This window comes from Myotis daubentonii, chromosome 4 (assembly GCF_963259705.1).
Source record: "Myotis daubentonii chromosome 4, mMyoDau2.1, whole genome shotgun sequence".
Taxonomy (NCBI): Eukaryota; Metazoa; Chordata; class Mammalia; order Chiroptera; family Vespertilionidae; genus Myotis; species Myotis daubentonii.
The window spans coordinates 28,980,145-28,995,066 of record NC_081843.1 but is presented as its reverse complement, the minus strand read 5'-3'; the positions used below and the strand labels follow the sequence as shown (position 1 = coordinate 28,995,066).

Here is a 14,922-nt window from a genome sequence, read left to right as displayed (position 1 = left end):
AAAAGGCTTCATATATACACATGTAAATTATGTATATATATAACATATACACGTATATTACATTGATATATACATACATTATGTTAATATACATTATATAAATTATTTTAAATTTTATAATAAATAATTTAAAATTTGTAAATGACAGTAGACAACTAAATCAATGTTGTAGAAGACACACTCAAGAAGGAATGCAGACTGCAGAGGTGCAAAAGAGAAAAATAATGTGAGAAGAGATGGGTAAAATGAAAAATGAATGGAAATCTAGCATTAAAATGAGAGGCATTCCTGAAGAACAAACAGAAATAATAACCATCAAAGATGTGAAAGCAAAAGAACCTAAGCTCAAAGGAAGACTTGAGACAGTAATCCAAGGGGCTGACACTGTTACTGACAAAAATCATGTGAAATACCTACACCCAGACATTTCATAGCTGCTATGAGGAAGCCCTGAGGAGAGCACACCCTAGCACAGCTGCTACAGAAGAGGGACGCTGGGTTAGAAACTGATAGCCCCAAACTGGAAACCCAAATATCCATCCTGAATAGAATGGACATAGAAATTGAGTTATAGTATCAGTAATGGAATACCATATATTAATGAACATGAATGAACTGATAGAGGCAATTTTAGTTTAAGATTAAGATAGCATCACAAGGCTATTCAATAAATAGCATTTCAAAAACTGTTTTTTTATTATAATTCATATGTCTAATAAAACTTCACATGGCACCCTGTAGAAGTGCAAGATATTGCTAGTGAATATACATGAACTCCCTGGGTATACTGCAAACTCTTTGGGGAGAGGCAATGAATATTATGCCTATTTTATTTCTTCCTCCATCCAGAAAGCATTTGGGTAAGCATTCCTGCAATGAATGAATGAACAGGAATGAACAAAGGAATGAATGAATGAATGATTGTCTCAACCGATTCATCATGGCTGAGTTTGCTTGTTGGGTGATGCTCAACTCCAGTCTGGCCAACTTGCAGCAGCTTTGCACTATTTCCTCCTGAGCTTTGTGTAAAGAGAAGAAACAGCAACTTTCCAGAGTGAATGGCAGCTGGAGATGGCGTGCATGGAGAGAGGCTCTTGTCCCGCCTGTTCTACGTGGGGACCCACACAGGGGCTGGGCTCCTTTGACCTTTACCTTGAAGGAAAGGGGCATTCTGTTCCTGGTGATAAGCACCAACCAACCTATCCCCATGGCGATCCTGAAGCAGGAGGCTGCAGGGTGAGGAGGGGGGAAGCAGAAAGTGAGGGTGGTACCCAACTAGTGCCTGCACTGGAGTTAGCAGGACCACAAAGGATGCTCCACTGCCCACCAGTGTCCAACACATCACGTGCCTGTGCAACACCGCGAGACCTCTGAGGATAAATGAGTGGCCTCGAACAGCAGGACTGAGGACAGCTTGACAGGAGGCAGCCCCAAGAGAACAGCAAGCAGGCAAAGGCTCGGAGACCTGGGCTCCCTGAAGCACCAGCGGCAGTCACCCGGACCGATTTTTGCCAGCTGGTTTTCAGACCCTGCCCCCCAGCTCTAAACTCAGTGCACATCTGCACAGCCCTGCCCGAGCCCCACGATGCTCATAAGAAAGCATGAGCAGTCATAACTCAGGGGTCACCTTGGCAAAAAACAATGAAGTAGAAGAAATCTTCCGTCAGAAAATACATGGATTATCCTCCTGAAGGACAGACAGCGCCTTCACCAGCGCCCTCAGGTGCTGAAGTCCCGCCTCCTCCCACCAGGGCTCCCAGCAGGGCTTCCCTCCTGAGCCTGCCCACCTGGACTACTAGAGTCACTCCCTGCTCATCTCCCCTGCTAAGAAGGAGCCTTTCTTTCTTTTCTTTTCTTTTTTTTTTTCCCATTGATTTCGGAAAGGAGAGGGAGAGAGAGATAGAAACATCTTTGATGAGAAAGAATCCTTGATCATGCCTCCCGCACGCCCCACACTGGGGACTGAGCCCTCAACTGGGAATCGAACCATGACCTCCTGGTTCATAGGTCGACGCTCAACCACTGAGCCACGCTGGCTGGGCAGAAGGCACCTTTCAGCCCTGCCCAGCTGCCTGGCCCTGGGTGAAACAGCTGGTGAACTCTGATGTTTGCCCAAGAACATGCAGGGTGTTGCAGCCAGGTGCTCAGAGCAGGGAACAGGGCTGAAATCTCACCAGCCATCCTCTTGAAAGGCTGCACCCAGAGGTGGCCCAGATTTAACCAAAAACAACAACAAAAAAACCACCTTGCTCTGAGAAGTGTTGGAGAAATCATCTCTTGGTTATTCGCAAGGTTGGGTGGCAGACGGAGAGAGGAAGGGAAGTGGAAAGCAGGATCTGGGACAGCCACAGGGGATCTTCAAACTTCATTTGGTTAGTAATCTCGCATCTTTGAGAGTTGCCAGTTCTTGGCCTCTGTTCAGCAAAACCCACTCAGGGGGCTCCTACTAACTGACAAACCCAGGGGACCTACACAAACACACGTGCAAACCGGCCAAATCAATGCACCCCCTGCCCTCATCTCCACTGGGGGCCGACTCCTCGGGGTGTGGGGGAGCTTGAGCCTCGCCTCACCTGCCCAACGCGGCCAAAACTAATGAAGGCTGGGCTCCCGTCACAGGCAGTTAGGGCTCTCCTGCATGCGTCTGTGTCCTGCATCTGACTGTTCTCTGGCCAACTGAAGACCAGTAGAGCTGAGGGTCCTGCTGTCCTCTCGGGCCACCACTCTGTCCAGACCTCAGTGAGCAGCGGCTGCCCTAAGGAGCCTGGCCTTGCCCACTCGCTCTGACATCCTAGCCTCCTCTGGACCCAGCCCACCCACCTCTGCCAGGCCACTGCTCGCTCATGCACATACGCAAGCCCCTAGGGAAGCGTGCCAACAAAATAAACAAGGGCAGGGAAAGTTATCACACGGCCCCATCCTTCGATTCCCTCGTCTGCTGCAGATCATGAAGCAAGTGTGGCTTCCCTGGCCCAGCACTGAGTCTTCCCACCTTCCCCGGGGAAAAAGGAGCGCGGAGAAGGCACGCTGGCTCGGACCATTACACTTAAAAGCAAAGATGGGAGCCATCTGGGGTAATTTCGGCTTCTCTCTTTTAGAAAATAAATTAGTAGACTGCGTGTTTTAAAATGTGTTACAAGGAACACAGCATTCTAAAACACTGGGAAAAAAACGATTCTGGTTTGGCCTCAGCAGATGTGGCACCTAGGCAAACATCTGGCTGAATCAACCTAATTCTCTATTCCAGAAAATAATTCCTTCTCTCTTGCTTTAATTTTCTTTTTATCGGGGGTTGGTTTACCAATGGGGACACAACAGGGCAGTGTCCCAGGACGAAGTCAGTCACTGTGTTCTCAGGTTTTCCCCCATGCCTCATTCTGCCCTGAATACTCAGGGCTGAACTGTGTTACGAAGGAACAGAGGCGATAAAAATTATCGCTGTCCACCTCGACGCAGCTTCCAGACAATTTCTCAGCTGGGCAGGATTCAAAGCACATGGCCACACGTCAAGATACGGCCATTAACAAGGCTTCGCCCTCCCCCACAGCTGGGCCCCAGCGTAAATGACAATATGGGAACAGGACGACACCGTGTGTGACAGAGATTCCATAAACTGGAAAATACACTTGGGGAGTTGAAGGCTATCCTCCCAGTCAGTAGCCAAGGAAACAGAGCTATCCACCATCGATCTCTCAGGCCTCGAGGTCCATCCCACACAAAGAAGTCCTTCGGGCAGAATTTACCTCTGAACCCTTTCCCGTCCACCACAGTCAGACGGGGCCACAACTGGTGGCCAGAGCCTGGCCCTTTCACCTGAGATGCACAATAGCCCCAAGCGCCTCTCCGGATGGCTAAGCTCCCAGACGGGGCGGGCTCCTTACCATCGAGCTCCTCCACGGAGATGTTTGCAAGCTGCTCGCTGTCGCTGCCAGCAGAGAGAGACCGGTTGAGGTAATTCCCCTTGTACAACAGGCCAGCGGTCACATGGTGGAAAGGCATCTTCTCCCTGTTCACGGGAGGAGGGAGGAGAGAGAAAAAGGCATCGTCAGTCACTCCTCCTTTCCGTCCTTAAAGGACCACCCGGCTTTCCCATGGCCAGTGTTATCTTTTACATGATAACATCTCTAGAGGGGAAGTCGGAAAACTCCGGGGTACCAGGGCTGAACAATTCCTACACGGTCTCAAGATCTAGCCCTTCCTCCACTGTATGTCTTGCATCATTGTTCCCACTGAATTATGAATTTGAAGCGAGTTGTCCCTGCAGACTGTGGGACACCATGTCATCATCAAGCTGTCTCCGTACAAACAGGAACACCCTCTGCTCCTCTCCCTCGCCTGACACCCTCTTTCTCAGTTCTCATAAGAAAGGACTGCGCACCCCAGAAATGTCGGGCTGCCCAGGGACTGGATGTCTTGGCTGTGACCTGCAGAGTCCAAGGGTTTCACTTTTCCCAGGCAAAGCAGGCACACACAGCACTCCAAGCAGGAGGGAAAGAGCGGCTCTACGTGAATATGCACACCAGTCCGCACCTCTGAGGAGCAGCCTCCACGCCCGACTCCCCGACTCGCACCTGCCCTACTATAAAGGTGAGTGACATCTCCAGGTGTCCCAGAACTAAGCAGCCTCCAGCCCTCTCAGGGAAATTAACTAATGCAGTGGTTCTCAATCTTCTGGCCCGTTAATACAGTTCCTCATGTTGTGACCCAACCATAAAATTATTTTCGTTGCTACTTCATAACGGTAATGTTGCTACTGTTATGAATTGTAATGTAAATATCTGATATGCAGGATGGTCTTATGCGACCCCTGTGAAAGGGTCGTTCGACCGCCAAAGGGGTCGCGACCCACAGGTTGAGAACCGCTGAACTAATGCATCCCTCTACCCCCAACTAACAAAGCCTCCAGGCAAAGCTGCTCTGCCCACATGGCCACCTCCACTGGGCTCAGAAGTCCCCCACAGCCACAGCGCAAGGCAGGCCAGAGGCTCCAGGCAAAGGGAAAGGGGAGGGAAAGGCGTGTGGTGAGGAGAAGGAAAGGGCAGGTACAAAGGATAAAGAGGAAAGGCAGTTAGAAAGATGGGCCCTCCCCGGCAGAAAGGGCCCAGCTCTGTTACAGTGAGGGAGCCACTGAGCATGTCAGGCTCTGCTTCCCCATCTGGAAAGGGACTAGGAGGACTAATAAACCACTGAGTGGAACTAGAGAATAGGTAGGAAGAACAGGGAGCCAATTACAGGGTGCGGCTAAAGAACATCTTCTTAGCAGGGCTCCCAGAAGGAGAACTGGGCAGCCCTGGAAGGAGTAATCTCCCCGTCCCTGGGAGCATTCAAGCACAGATGGGGGCCTCCCTGCCAAGGGCTCTGAGGGAGAGGAATGACCCCTTGCTCTCTCCCCACACAGCTATCATTCTGCATGTAAGTCACTTGTAGAGACCTGTCCGGCACTAAAGCTTGTGTCTATAAGATAAGCCGGAGTGGCCGGGGCAGCCCCTGTGGCCACTGCTGAGTAACGAGGTATGAATTACAGGAAGACAGCCAACGGGCCAGTCTCTGAGAACAGGACAGCCAAACCTCGCCGACCCTCGAACCCCACTCAGGGAGAATCCACACTCGGCGATCGTCCCTGCTCTTGGGATGCTGGAGCCGGCCCACACCAGGGGTGGGGCTCCTGTCTTCTTTCCCCTGGGACACCACTGGTGACAGGCACAAGCTGGACATGCCCCTACTGTCCCCAACACAGCAGCAGGTCCTTGCTGGAGCTGAGCACTGCTGACCTAGAGATCAACCAAGGAGACTCCTAAGAGTTACAGGGCTCGCCCAAGAGCACAAAACCAGAATGCAAGCCTCCTAAGTGCTGTTTCGATGAAGCAGCCACAGCTGAGCCAAGACATTTCCATCCGGATGTCAAACTCTCGTTTTAAACTCAAGATGTCTAAAAACGAATTAATTATCTTCCTAAAAAATAGGCCACACTTCCTGATTTCTCTATTTCTATCAAAGGTACTTTTCATTCATCATAACAACTGGGACAACTCTCACAAATGCTCTGGGCTCCGAACAGTCAGACAGACCCAGGGCTGAGGCCAGAGCCAGCCGTCAGCCTCCAAACCACGCGAACGCTCTACCGCTCACAAAACACGCATCCACGGGCCGATCGTCAACGGCAGGACGCTGGCCACAAAGTGCGCACACGTTTGCCAAGTATATAACGTACATCTTCAGCTAGTTATAAGCCAGACGTCCCCCTCCCAAGCCTAATCTGTCCTTTCACATAAATAGAAAACAATCATCTTTTTCTGGAAGAACAATTCAATTGCCATCTCCTCTTTTCTCCAAGTTAAATTTCAGACTGGACAGGCTGAAAAGCGAGTATCAGACGTACTATAAGTTAAGGCCACTCTCCCTTTTCCTAAAGCCAATCGGGGTTTGGGGGACCGGGTGCCGTGATTGTCTGACAAAGGACTGGATTCCCGTGGCCCAGGGAGAGAGAAGTCAACACCACTAACACTTCCTGCGTACCTTCAGCTCCCTCTCAGCACTGGCCTAGGACCCCAGCTGCCTCACCTGCTGTTATTCTGTCATTTCAGTTCTTCGTGAGCATGGGAAGATAACACTGATCTTAGCGAATTTCCTTACCTGGAGGAGCCCCTCTCTCCGATCAGTACCGGCCCTGGAAACATTCCTCCCCATTTCATCACTCATCACCCTACTTTCCAAGCATTTTGTAAATATCTTCCCTTTATCGCCTTTTACCTGGACGTCTGAAGCTTTGCATCTGCCACACACATTTTTGCAGCTGCATAACAAAGTTATACGCAAACGAACATACCCAAGCCATGTCCCAGTACAGCACATAATAAACAGTGAGTACTTGGCAGAAAAAAAAACACACCACAAAACTGGTCATAACTGAATCCTATCTGCTATGCCAACATAATTTGCTTCTGGAAAAAAGCAGCTTACAAAATTAGGTATATATTCAGTTCCTTCGGCCTCTGCACCCAAAATGGTCAGTGTCTAGAGGGAAAGAAAACATGTGCAATTGAAGTATCCATACAGATAAATAAAGTCATGTTCAAAAGAGGAAAGAACATTATTTCAAGTAAGCTAAAAACAGCTGCTGCAATTAAGGACTAAATTTCACTCCGAGCCACCTGGGGAAACCCAACCAACATTTTCTCTTTGGAGAAGGAAGAAAAACACACAAGTTCATCGGCAAAGACAAACATGGCCGTGAACTAAAACTTAAAGATGGATTCTTATATGGGGGGCAATGAACACAAAACATATGTAAATATTTTCACGGCAACTTTACTCACTGAGAAATATTATTTAACTGACTTTATCATGTGGACACTTTCTCTGTAGCTTCTGTAAGGCAGTATGATTTCATGTTTAAGAATCAGGACTTCTGCCCGCCCGGTGTGGCTCAATGGTTGAGCCTCGACCTATGAACCAGGAGTTCACGGTTTGTAAGCACATGCCCGGGTTATGAGTTCGATCCCTGGTCGGGGCCATGCAGGAAGCAGCCTATCAATGATTCTCTCTCATCATTGATGTTTCTATCTCTTTCTTCCTCTCTGAAATAAAAAATATATATATATTTTTTTAAATCAGGACTTTTGGAGAAAAAACAGTGTTAGGTTTAAATCCTACCCCTGCCTTCAATACCCATGTCAGTAAGTTACTTATCTTCTGTAAGCCTGTTTCCTCCTCTGTAAATGAGGGTTTTGATACATACTGATTAGTGTTTTTATAAATTTAATATAAGGTATGGAAAGCACTGTACTTAGCTCCAGGAACATTCTCAATAAATATCAGTAATTATTTGCTAAGGGTTGTATGAAACAGGATACAGGGAAAAGAGGAGGTCACAGGTATATCGGATTGAAGATCAAACATTCTGGGTTAAGAAGGAGGGTCAGGGAGGATGTGGCAGAAGGGGGGCTCGGAGGGAAGCTGGCTGGCTCCGTGCACCACGGTTCTGAGGGACCAGGTGGGCGAGGGGCTGGGCAGCACCAGGGTTCCTGGTGAGTGGCGGGTGGTGTCAGCAAGCAGCTGGCTGCATCGGCAGGAGGGCTATTTGAATGGAAAGCACGAGAGCTGAAGAAGAGTCCATTTCCCGGGCACCAGGGAGCCTGATTCTCTGGTCACATAATAGACGAGGTGTCCGGGGGTTAAAAATCAAAGGGGTGGTTCCTGTTTTAAGGGTCAAGGAACGGGTACATTTCTTGGTGGAGTAATCAACCAAAGAGCCCCATTCACGTTGACATGAGATGGTGCCCTTCAGCGAAGGTTAATTTTATGTGTCAACGTGACTGGGCCCGGGGTGCCCAGATACGTGGTTAAACGTTACTCTGGGCTGCCTGTGAGGTTGTTTCTGGATGAGAGGAACGTCCAAGCCACAGACTGAGTACAGCAGGTTGCCCTCCCTGACGTGGACGAGCCTCAGCCCATCGATGGAGGCAGCGGAGGGAGAATCCGTTCTCTTGGCCTGACTGTGAAGCTGGGACACTGGTCTTCTGCCTGGACTGGACCTGAGGTTCGGACTGGAGCTAACACCATCATTTCTCCTGGGTCTCCAGCTTGCCAGCTGCAGACTGTGGGCTTCTCCGCCTCCATAACCATGTGAGCCAATTCCTTACAATAAATCCTTCTATATTCACATCCATCCTATTGGTTATGTTTCTCTGGGGAACCCGGACTAATACACCTTCCATTTTTCTCTCTGTGGCACCAAAGACCCATGCATATTACCAGAGGCTGATATTGTTACTACGGACAAAGAGTGTGCCAAAACACAATCCTGCGGGGCCCCTACAGCAGGGCCACTCAGCATGCTCTGTGGACCACTGCCAGGCAGACACTGCCTGTGGCTGGTCTGAATGAGCTAAGGACAGGAACGGAGAGACCGCTTTGAAATGTTTATAGCATTGTCCCAACATCTAAGCATGTGACTAGTTGACTTGATTTATCTTTATTTCATTTTTCCAGCAATTCCTTCTTACTGTATTTTACAAAAGTATCCGTCTGCCAAGAACCGGAATTAAAAAACAAAAAACAAAAACGAGTCCTTCCCCACAATTAGTGTGACAAACACTGCTCTAAAGTACTTCGTTTAAGAGGCATGGATTCCTGTAATAGATCACAGAGAGAAGGGAAGGGCTTTGGAAAAGAGGTGCAAGACCTCATCTGAAGTGGGGGCTCTCTGTAGAGAGAGAGCCTAGAGCAGGGGTGGGCAAACTTTTTGACTCGAGGGCCACAATGGGTTCTTAAACTGGACCGGAGGGCCGGAACAAAAGCATGGAGTGTTTGTGTGAACTAATATAAATTCAAAGTAAACATCATTACATAAAAGGGTACAGTCTCTTTTTTGTTGTTGTTTTATTCATTTCAAACTGGCCGGATCCGCCCCGCGGGCCGTAGTTTGCCCACGGCTGGCCTAGAGTGTGCACAGAACGCTTCACAAGAGTTCCTAATTACCAGACACACAAGGGCCAACAGGAACCCTGCATTCTACAAGTTAAACAGCCTCACCAACCCAGACAGGGTCTCTGCCAAACTTCCCTAGAGACACTCAGGAAGGCACACAAAACTAATGCTGTTCCTGACAGGTGCAGAAGGCGTTTCCATTAAGTCTGCCCAGTTAGCATTAGCATGACAATCAGTGGCGGACCCACACTTTGAATTCGGAAACTAAATAATAGAGCCAGATAGTAAAGGAATCAGAAGAGGTTTTTTGCTACCCAGATTCTTTCTCTTCCATTTCCTGGTGGGGATGACCATCCCCCTATAATTGGAATTGCTTTTTAAAAGTAGCCAGGGTCAAATCCCCACTGTCCTTAGCACCAGTGTGGAGCAGCAACCCCCTTCTCCTGATTACTCATACCTACCAATATGCACCACAGCTAAAAAATGAAAGGGTCAGAGGCATGGGCCCTGCACATGAAGATGTGAAAATGTGCTGCAGGCAAAGGTGTCAATGAGAAGGACCCTAGGAACAATGACCTATGAGGACATCTGGGTTTTCATGTATTGCTCTTGATTACAAAAGAATAGCAGAAGACCTCAGATACCCCAGAAATGTCCATCTCCTCCCCAGAGTCCAAGAGTTAAGTCATGGGGACAAGAAGATCCAGCAGAGATGCACTAGACACTGGGTACTTGGCTGAGAACTTACAAAACGATTGTGTTCCCTTATTAAGATCCAATTGGCAAACAAGGTTTGGACAGAGCTCAAATCAGACAGGAATGAGTAAGCAAAAGACACCAATGTAGGGTCTGTATGAAAGTTCTGCAGCATTAGAGGGGGAAGCACTTTCAAGAATTAAAGCAAAAAAAGCAATAATATGAAAAAGAAGACAATTTTACAAAGTTTCTGGTGATGTCCTTCAAAACATGTGTCAATGAAATAAGAATGCGCATGCATAAGGAAATGTCAGGGTAAGGTGAGGAGATACCGAGTTAAAAAAAAAAAGAGAGAGAGAGAGAGAGAGCTTGCTAAGAGGCAAGGTGATTTGGAAAAGGAGCAGGCCTTTGCAAAGCAAAGAACAAATCCAAAAATAGTAGCAGAATGGAAATCTACATTAATGGCAACAGTGTTTCAAAGCAACAGAAAATTCAGCAAATAACATAAGGCATCCATGGACCCACCAACCACATGGAACACCGGCTAATATATTACCTTACTTGCTTTAGATTTGTTCAAAGAGACAATACATTACACATGGAAGCCCTGCCCACTTATTCTATTCCTCCACCTCCTTCCATCCCCTGTGACAACTCTATTCTGGAGTGGAATGCATCCTTCCAGTCTGTGTTTTTACATTTTCCTACATTTGGATGTAACTGTATAGAATATATTATAGTATTGCTGTATATAGCTTTAAATTTACATCAGTAATATCACACCATACATATGCTTTTGCAACTTGCACATTGCACTATTCGATTTTAGGGGCTTATCCAAATCCATACACATATACCTAGTTTAACTGCTCCATAGTTTTCCATTGTATACATATATTGCAACTTACCTGTTACCCAATGGAAAGAAAAAGCATTCTGCAAGGAATAACTCCCTGTGTCTCTCCTTGTATACATATGCAGAAACTTCTCTAGCCTCTGTACTTAGGTTAAATATTCAAGATTTTGCCAAGTTGCTCCAAAGTGGTTGGAATTGTTATATACTGCCACATAAAAAAATTACCCCTAAACTTAGTGACTTAAAGCAACAGACATTTATTATCGTACAGTTTCTGTGGGTCAGGCAGCAGGAGTTGTTTAGCTGACTTGTTCTGGTTCAGGAAGTTGCAGTCAAGACATTGACCTTCAGAAGGCATGTCTAGGGCTGGAGGATCCACTTCCAAGATAATTCACTCACTTCGCTGTTCACAAAACGTCTAGCTTCCTTTGGGCCGCTCCATACGTCTGCTCACGTGTTCTTATTACATAGCCGCTGGCTTTTCCCAGACAAGTGACTCAAAAGACAGAAGGAGGGGACTTTTATGGCGTGGTCTCCGAAACCACACATGGTCACTTTCAACACACTCTATTCATTAGAGGCAAGTCACCAAGTGCAGCCCACACTTAGGGCATTGGGGTCCACCTATTCAAACCTGGAGTATCAAAGAATTTGTGAACGTATTTTGAAACCGTCATCGTGGTTGTGGCAATTTGCAGACCCACCATAATTCTAACAGCATGTCTTTTTCTCCACAGCCTTGCCAACACTTGGTATGATCAGACTCTTCCATTTTTCTTAATCGGATCTCCTTGATTGCTAATTTGGGCACCTTGTTGCACAGTTTGGGCCCATTCTGATTTCCTCTTCTATAAGTTTGCTTTTCATCTTTATCTACTGGGTTGTTTATCATCTTAGGATTTCTTTGTTCTTCCATGGTATAGCTGTCCAATATTTCAGTTCAACCTTACTTTTAAACCCCCCAAATTAGTCATTACTGTTGTTGTAGCATTTGTTACATCTTACAACCAACACTTACCTAGACTTTTCCACAAGTTTACCTATTTCTCTGCTCATTGTTGCTTCTTGCCGGGCACTCTCTCCTGGGTTCAATTCCCTTCTTAATGAGGGGAATTTAGTAATTCTTTCATTGAGGAACTGTAAGTGGAAATTTTTAAGACTTCGACTTTTAAACAGTCTTTATTTCAATTTCATTTGAATTATAGTTCTACTTGGCAGAGAATTATAAATTTATTATTTCCTTGGTACTCTGAGGATATTTTGTACCTGATGAGAAGCCTAGTTGTTGTTCACCTGTGAAGACTCATTCTGGACAATTCTAAATCTACCTTTCCAGATATAAGCTCTCTCCCAATCTTTATAATCTCTCTTTTGTGAACTCTTATTAGATGTAGGTAGGACCTCTTCATTCAAGCTTGGTACTCTTGATTGGTTCATTCAACACCCATTCCTATTCCATTGATGAAGAAGCTGAAGAGGTAATATTTGCATTTTTTTAGACTCTCTTGCTACAAGAGTTCTAGATGAGGGCTGGCTCCCATATTCAAAAGCACTTGCACAAGTTTGGACTATAGACGTGAAATGAAAGCAGTAGTGTATTGGTAAGTGTTTACCAACTGGGGGGTCTCAAAAGAAGTCTTGATTTGCAGCATTTGCCCACTTCCATGGCATAAATACTCCCAAGTGGCCAATTCCAAGCTACCAGCATGATGTCACTGAACACGGATTGGGAAGGGCTGTGCAGAAGTATACCAGGACACCACTGTACAGTATTTCCACCATACACTGCCACAGATCATAGGTAATAAAATGCGGTCAAATAATGAGGACGAGACAGCTTTTTTTATTTATTACCTTTGTTTTTCACGTAACCTAATTGTAAGTTTATTCTTTATTTAGGAATGTGAGTTATATTTCACTTATGAAAGAATGGCTGCGTTCATGAACCTGCTAATAAAATTCCTGATAATTTAACAACTGGTTTCACAGGCTGATATGCACTGACTCACTGGATGAAGGCCTTTTTCCCCGACCACTTCTGGCTTTTCCTGTAGCAATGTTGCATTGTCCACTCTCCAGCTCCCGGGCTGTGAAGAAGCAGTCATGGTAATGGTAGCAAGAACAGCAATGGCTTCTGAATCTTTAGAGCACAGCTTTGAGAGCTCATTCTTTGTGGGGGGAAGAGGAGGGTCAAGAGGAAGGTGCAGGAGCAGCAAGCATACTTCAGTGGCCATCTCTGTGTCTCCTTTCTTTCCTTTCACATTACGTTGTTTTACTGGTCAGAGTGAAGTCAGGAAAACAGAGCCCATGTCAGGTAACTCAGTAAAAGGATTTCAAACAGTGAGCTATCTCCTGCGGGGTTAGAAGGACTGAAAAGCCCCACAGAGGATGGTTAGTGGAATGAGCAATAGCAGAAAGCGGTTCCCATGCCTAGTCTGGAGGGACATGTGGAGAAGGTGGCATTACCAGAACCTCAAAGTTGGGGTGCCCAGAAGAAGCGAGAATATTGGTAGGGGATGCCCATCAGGAGCTGGAACCATGGAAGGAGGACCTCTGCTCTGCCAGCATCCAGCAGGATCCTGACCGAGAGGCACTGCAGGAGGCAGCTGTCCAGGGCAGATAGAGGTGGGAGTCTCTGTGTCTATCCCTGCCTTCTCATCGCCTGCAGTTGCTACCCTTTGGCCAGGGAATCTGGAAATATAGCTTGCAAGGATGGGTCCCTACAAGGCAGAGTGGAGCAGGGGGAGGGAGAAGGATGATATATAAGGAAGCAGGCAAATGACTGGCAGACTGACACATTTAAATCTTGTTATTTTTAATCCAGCATTTCTGTGTTTATAGCAGGAAAAGAATCCACAGTAGCTTAGTGGTCACACGGGCAGAACTAGATATCCTTGTGACATTTTTTTAATTTCAAAGACGAGGGAAAAGTCCTCTGAGCATCCACGTAGAAAATACAGGTTCCCCACAAAGGAGCAAACTAAATGGGACTCAGAACAGCAAGCAGCTTCCCGCTGCTGCCTTTAAAGCATCCCTTAAAGTAAAATGAGTAAAGGACTTTAAAAGTTCAATTATGGAGAAAGACTTTAAGGCAAAAGAAAAGTTCTAACTGCAAAACAATTCAAAATAAAAAGCACTGAACTACAATGAAAGTCATTTTATGTTTTAAAAGGGTACAATCCAAAATGATATATTAGTCACAAATCCCTGTGAGTCATATTTCATATTGCTTTAAAGTAAAAACAATTTCAGCATAAAGAAAAACTGATTAAAAAGTGAGGATAAAAATGAATGAAGACTTTAATGAGAAAAAATAAAAACAAAGAGGATATGAATAATGTACACATTTTTCTGTGAAGGCTGAGTGTGTGTGTGTGTAACAACCACCCCACCCCCAGAGATCATTTTTCAGATGTCTATAGAACATTCAAAAAATCTCTCAAATGTAAGACCATAAAGCAAACTTTGAATGCAGGTTTGGCATAGCTGAATTAAATAAAACAATCTGTAAACTCAATTATTTTAAAAGCTAAAATTGAAATTTTTCCAGCTTTATTGAGATATTCTTGACATATACCTTTGTGTAAGTTTAAGGTGCAGAACATGTTCATTTTATATACCTGGATACTGTTGCATATTGCAAAATGATTACAACCCTAGCTTTAGCTAACACCTCCATCATACCACTATTTTTTTTTTTGGTGAGAACATTTAATACCTACTTTCTTAGCAACTTTCAAATATATGATACAATATTATTCACTATAATCACCATTCTGTATATTAGATGCCCTGAGCTTGTTCATTAAAATTGAAAAACTTAATATACCCTCTTAACCACTTCTTAGATCAAAGTTTAAATTATAATTAAAACTATAGGTTTTCTTTAAAAATAAGAAAACATGGAAATGTTTTTATTTAAAAAGCATATTCAGGTATAA

At 45.6% G+C, this 14,922-nt stretch overlaps 1 protein-coding gene across 3 annotated transcripts in view; it reads right to left on the bottom strand.

The window, feature by feature from the left end:
* CALN1 (calneuron 1) overlaps positions 1-14,922 on the bottom strand; it is a 414,925-nt gene that overhangs the window by 280,489 nt on the left and 119,514 nt on the right. For 2 of the 3 annotated variants that reach the window (XM_059693384.1, XM_059693383.1), the window contains exon 2: positions 3,882-4,006. In XM_059693384.1, coding sequence (XP_059549367.1) covers positions 3,882-3,999 — 118 coding nt within the window. In that variant the 5' untranslated portion in view covers positions 4,000-4,006. The remainder of the gene's footprint in view (positions 1-3,881; positions 4,007-14,922) is intronic. The other variant, XM_059693382.1, reaches the window with a different exon arrangement.